General features: G+C 34.4%; 1 protein-coding gene and 1 non-coding gene across 3 annotated transcripts; one reads left to right on the top strand and one right to left on the bottom strand.

Annotated features, from left to right (window-relative positions):
* The first annotated feature begins 323 nt into the window (after window positions 1–323).
* LOC132052628 (uncharacterized) lies at window positions 324–4,335 on the top strand. Of its 2 annotated transcripts, none has more exons than XM_059444248.1 (6): window positions 324–564; window positions 1,216–1,802; window positions 2,263–2,452; window positions 2,599–2,663; window positions 3,180–3,390; window positions 3,573–4,335. In XM_059444248.1, exons 1-6 carry the CDS (start codon window positions 466–468, stop codon window positions 3,813–3,815), a joined length of 1,395 nt encoding a protein of 464 aa, XP_059300231.1. In that variant the 5' UTR covers window positions 324–465; the 3' UTR covers window positions 3,816–4,335. The 2 variants fall into 2 exon arrangements, with proteins under 2 accessions (XP_059300231.1, XP_059300232.1); XM_059444249.1 differs by having other exon boundaries at window positions 340–564; window positions 1,452–1,802.
* Window positions 3,011–3,110, bottom strand: LOC132054989 (U6 spliceosomal RNA). The gene has a single exon (XR_009414458.1). It is a non-coding gene; the product is annotated as a U6 spliceosomal RNA (small nuclear RNA).
* Window positions 4,336–5,688: the final 1,353 nt, after the last annotated feature.

The following is a 5,688-nucleotide window of genomic DNA, read 5'->3' as shown; positions in this document are numbered from 1 at the left end:
TAGAATCTTTCCACTTTTAATATAATATAAATAAATAAATAATAATAATTATTCGAGCGAGACGAGTACGGGTAAGCACGAGCTATTGGCAGAGGCGGATCTAGGATTTAAATTTCAGGGGTTCAACATCTTAAATTTTTAGCACTAAACCATTATATTTCTAAAGTTATGAGTTTATATCTACTATTTATTATAATTTTAGTAAACTTTTACACATAAATTTATACTCCGCATCGAAAGTTTGGGATCCAATTGAACCCCAAGTTATAGTGCTCCATCCGTGGCTATTGGTCTTCCACGTGGTAGCGTTGCAAGATAAACAGTAACCGCAATTTTCGTGTGAGAGAAAGAAAAGGAAAGGAAAGAGCAGGTCAAATTTCATCAACTGTTAAAGAAAAAAAAAATATCAATGGACAATGCAATTCAACGATTCATCAATTTGGAACAGCTTTGTTAATTAATTCAATGGGGATACTTTCTAGACATAGTCCTCGGCCATCTTTTCTGCCTCGATACATTGTCTTCTTTGCTTTTCTATTCCTTGGTCTTCTCCTCTTCTTTGAGGTGCTCATTCTTTATCTGTATGATATTTAATTATATATCTATTGTTGTGTATGTTCTTTGTTAGATAGTTTATAATATTGAAGTGATTTTTAATTGACAATACATATTTGTTCTGAAATAATTATGTTATATGGTTAAGAATGTTGTTGGCACTTCAGATAGAATACGATCAGACAAGAAATTACAACAGTCACTTTTAGATAACTGTAATAACATGCTCATTGTTGCCCTAAAGATCATTGTATGTTATATCCTGCAGAGTCAAACAATCAATCTTTTGAAAAAGTGTTATGCATGCTCAAGTTCTTAACATTCTTTTCTTTTTTAACTTTTGATGGCTTTAAATCTTGTTCTTTTTTTTAAGTTACGTTGTTGGCACTTCAAAGAGAACAAGAGCAAACAAAAATTAAATATAATCACTTTTAGGTAACTGCAATGAGAGGCTTGTTATATCTCTGAAGAATATTGTGTGTTATCTCCAAACTCAAGTAATCCATCATTTAAAATAAGTGATATTGCTTCAAGTCTTTTATGTTTCCGCTGTTTTTTTCTTTTTCTTTTTTTCTCTGTGAAGTTTCTAACATTCTTAATTTTTTTTTTTTGATGACATTCTTATATTCGTCGTTGGTGTTTCTCTTTTTTGGATTCTAGATCGACAACTTAATTTCTCAGACAAAAACAATCGTTGGTCACAACTTAGAGCCAACGCCGTGGCATGTATTTCCTGCGAAATCCTTCGATGAAGAATCGACTTATTCAAAGGCTTCCAAGATCATACAATGTTCATATCTTAGCTGTAGTAGCACTAATCGCGTCCCCAATATTCCTCGAAACAGCAAATTTCAATCTGAATCGAAAACCACTGAATCCTGCCCATATTTCTTCAGGAGCATACGTTACGACCTCGAGCCATGGGCCAAGTCTAGGATTTCTATGAACCATGTATTGGAGGCTCAGAAGAATGCAGCTTTTAGAGTTGTAATTATTGGTGGCAAATTATTCGTAGATTTTTACTATGCTTGTGTCCAAAGTAGGGCTATGTTCACAATTTGGGGAATATTGCAACTACTTAGGAGATATCCTGGAAAAGTTCCAGATGTTGATTTAATGTTTGATTGCATGGACAAGCCTATTATCAATCGAACTGAACATGCTTCAATGCCGTTGCCTTTGTTTCGGTATTGTACCACACCTCATCATTTCGATATACCTTTTCCAGACTGGTCTTTCTGGGGCTGGTAAGTATCCATATATATGAATTTCCTTTTATTTATCCAAATGCAAACTACATTGTTTAATTTTAGGTACATAATGTAACAATGTTATGAGAACGTATATGGTTGATTTGTTGAGCTTGTTAATTTTTATAGCACGTCAGTAGCATTTTTATCAGGTTGCAGATTAATGCATATCATAGGGATTCACTTACAATTACCTAATAAGTGATGTAATTGTGTAGAAAAATTACATTGTCATTGAACTCAAATCCATCGACATTATAACTTCTATACACTAAAATTTACAGTATAACTATAGGTAGTTGTTCATTATAAGTGGAATTAGTTACCTGGAAACAAAGACATAACTTGTTACGTAGGATTGGGGTGTCATTCTTTGGCTGACCATGGACTTTGTTTTTTCCTTTTGTTTTTTCCTTATTTGCATCAACTAGTTACCTTTGCTGATTTATATTTTCAGGTCTGAAATAAACATAAGACCATGGAATGAAGAATTTAAAAGCATCAAATTAGGTTCAAAATCTCGAAGTTGGGTAAGGAAGATACCGATAGCATACTGGAAAGGGAACCCAGATGTAGTTTCTCCTATTCGTTTAGAGTTGCTTACTTGCAATGACACTCAAATATGGAGAGCACAAATTATGCGGCAGGTTCATGACTTACACATTTGAATGAGAAACTCCTTTTTTTAGTTTCTGTATATAACTAGCTGTGTTTTTAATTTGTTTCTTCTTTCTTTTGGAAATTTGAGTCCCTTGATCTTCTCAATTACTGATTTATGTTGTGATGGATATAGAATTGGACAGAAGAAGCAAAGGTTGGATTTCAGAAGTCCAAACTATCAAAGCAATGTGATCATAGGTGAGCTTTGCGACACTCTTGAGTTGCCATTCACGAATTCGGGTTTTGGTTCTTCGGTTGACATTATATTCTTGGCATTTTAGGCAGCAATTAAGAAGTTACATTCACTAACCGTTTAAAGAAATTTTAAAATTTTGTCAGTGCATAGAACTTAAGTATGAGTCATCCAAAATATCTTGCCCAATGTTGACGTTTTCTAGGATCAACCTCTATAATTGCTTGTTTTCTTTGCAGATTCATTTCTATGAATTTTCCATGCTGCATTAATCATCAATGCCTTTATTCTATCTTTACTCTAGTGATAAGTCATTTCATCGTCGTGTACTCCTGAAGGATTGTACAATGCGATAAATGATTGTATTAGAGCTCTTTGTGTGTGTCATCCTTTTGTGGGCTTGCTAATCTTCTGTGTACCGTTCCAATTTTATCAGATGTCCATAGAGGGATATTGTATTAAGTTCTGACACAAAGGAAAAAATACATTCGTTTTGTTAAGTTATGTTCTTAATAATGCAGGTACAAGATTTATGCAGAAGGATATGCATGGTCAGTGAGCTTAAAGTATATTTTAGCATGTGGTTCTCTTCCACTGATAATCAGCCCACAGTATCAGGATTTCTTTAGTCGCGGTCTGATTCCGAAGAAAAATTACTGGCCAATTCCTCCATTCGATTTATGCCCTTCTATAAAGTTTGCAGTTGATTGGGGTAATGCAAATCCATTGGAGGTATGTTTTCCCCCCCAAGATTATGTCATTGTAGCTACTTTTTAGTTTAGTTGAGATTATGCTAGTGACGGATTCAGAATTTAAATGTTGTCAGTTCTGAAATGTATATCTAAGTCTATTTATGTTTATGTTTGACTCTTTCATTTGCCGATGTCTTTATACTTTTTTCCATGGTTAATTAGGCCGAAGCAATTGGAAAAGCAGGACAAGACTTGATGGAAAGTTTGAGTATGGATCGGATTTATGATTACATGTATCACTTGATTTCGGAGTATGCAAAGCTGCAGGATTTTGTACCTGTTCAACCCTCCTCTGCCCTTGAGATATGTATGGATTCTGTGCTTTGTTTTGCTGATGACAAGCAAAAAGAGTTTCTCAAAAGATCCATCACATTCCCTTCACCTGGTAGTCCTTGCTCACTATAGAAATTCTACGAGCAGTGACGAATTCAGGATTTAGAGTTAGAATTAGAATCTGTTGAACCCGTTGTGTCTAGTCTAGATCAGCGCCACTGCCTACCGGAGTTACATAGGAACAAACAGGAAATTGTAGAAGAGGAAATACAAACCATATTCGGTTTGCCTTCACTCTTTGTACAAGAAGTTTCCTGTTTCACTTAAGAATAAACCCTTTTAGAAGAAAGGGATTTTACATCATTACACACCCTAGTCTTATTTATGTATGATTGTTCGGGTCTAAGACGTAATTGTTGTAGTTTTGGGGCATTACTAGAATTTATGCTTGCCCTTCTCCAAGCTTGTTTGAGGCATTTGCTCTCTGCATTCAAGACAGAAGAAGCAGGTATTTTAATGATTAGGCATTTGTATTTAGGGACTAGGAAGAAATAGCAAGTTTTAAGCTTATTGATCTTTCAAGAGGGAACAAAGCAAATGTGATATGTGAAGCATATTCTTTCTTAATGGAAATAGAGTACTACTTCATTCAGTGATGTTGCTTCTTGTAAATGTTTATTCTCTAAATTTGTTGGGATTACCAATTCAACACCTTTGACATGCGAGTTTGGGAGTAGATTAGACCCTTATTTATAGAAACAAAATCATATTATGAGCTAGCTAGCTTGAAAGCTTGACTAGTCACATGAGACGACTCCTCCCAAAACTATATGACGTGAGTGACAATATTTTCAATACATACAAATTGATGTAGGCTATGCGTCCACCAAACACAATATGCAAGGAACTGGTTGTATACCAGTTCTCTTATGCAATGTAGTATGTAAAAGACACAGGATATTACCGTGGAAAATTCTGTTATACCCCATTTTAACCAGGTCGAAATGGTTTACAAGATTCCGGAAATTCCAGGGTTAATTAAAGTTAAGGAGTCGCCACCTAATTATTTATGGTGAATTAGGATATCTAAAGTTAATTGAAGTCGTTGTCTAAACTTACTCTGTTTTAAAGTCTGCGAAAGCAAAAGATTCTAGGTAAGGGTTCAATTAATCTAAAGGGAAGGTATTAAGCATCCTTTAAGATCCGTATTAAGCATCCTTTAAGATCCATCAATAATGGTTAACCGACCGGACTCATGTTAATTAGAAGGCCTTGTAGAATATAAGTAATAATGTATAAAATAATTGATTAATTATAAAGGAAGAGGGGGTTAGTATTTAAACCCAATTGACGTTATTAAAAAATGTGTTGTGGAGTTAGAACAATTTTACATTGGACTCGAGAATCAAACGAGGATAACAAGATGATTTAAAATCTAGTTTTGTATAGAAAATCAGTTTCCTCGTCAAATCCTTTATTTAAAAGAAATCATTAAAGTTATCCAGGTGCCAAGTTAGGACAAAATAAGACCTTATACCATTTGCAATCAGTTTTCTAAATGACTCAAAGATTCCAAATTTTACTTGAACCAAACTTGAGAAATATGTCTGAATTAAAATTGATAGCCTGAATAGGGAAAACATGTTTAGTCCTTAAGATTAAAACCTCTTTAATGATACACACTTAGAAGTGCTATGTGATAGAATAATTACTTTAGTTACTAACTATAGTTAAAACTTAGTGTGACCAAATAAGTCCAGCTGTTAGTCATTATGTAACAATTCTATCTCTTCCAACAGAAAACACATAATTGAAAATAAAAGCCATTCACCAATGCAAGTAAAGTGAAAACAAGCAGAAATGATTGAGATGACCAATAGCCATGTTTGGCTTCAACAGATGGACAAAATCTCTTCTGTAATTCGTTGTTCAAGCAGTGCAAAGGCGAGGAAGAGTGAGGATATGCGGACTCCTTGCAATAGAGGTGCCGTTTTCGGCTCCGATA

This window comes from Lycium ferocissimum, chromosome 4 (genome assembly GCF_029784015.1).
Source record: "Lycium ferocissimum isolate CSIRO_LF1 chromosome 4, AGI_CSIRO_Lferr_CH_V1, whole genome shotgun sequence".
Classification (NCBI taxonomy): Eukaryota; Viridiplantae; Streptophyta; class Magnoliopsida; order Solanales; family Solanaceae; genus Lycium; species Lycium ferocissimum.
Note: the sequence above shows the minus strand (reverse complement) of the source record. Positions and strands in the feature narration are given on the sequence as shown.

What these genes read in the sequence shown, in the direction of transcription:
- LOC132052628 (XM_059444248.1), top strand. Translation starts at nt 466, where the DNA reads ATGGGGATACTTTCTAGACATAGTCCTCGGCCATCTTTTCTGCCTCGA. An exon ending in GAGCACAAATTATGCGGCAG is followed by an intron (nt 2,453 to 2,598) that starts GTTCATGACTTA and finishes TGATGGATATAG; the next exon opens with AATTGGACAGAAGAAGCAAA. An exon ending in GTAATGCAAATCCATTGGAG is followed by an intron (nt 3,391 to 3,572) that starts GTATGTTTTCCC and finishes ATGGTTAATTAG; the next exon opens with GCCGAAGCAATTGGAAAAGC.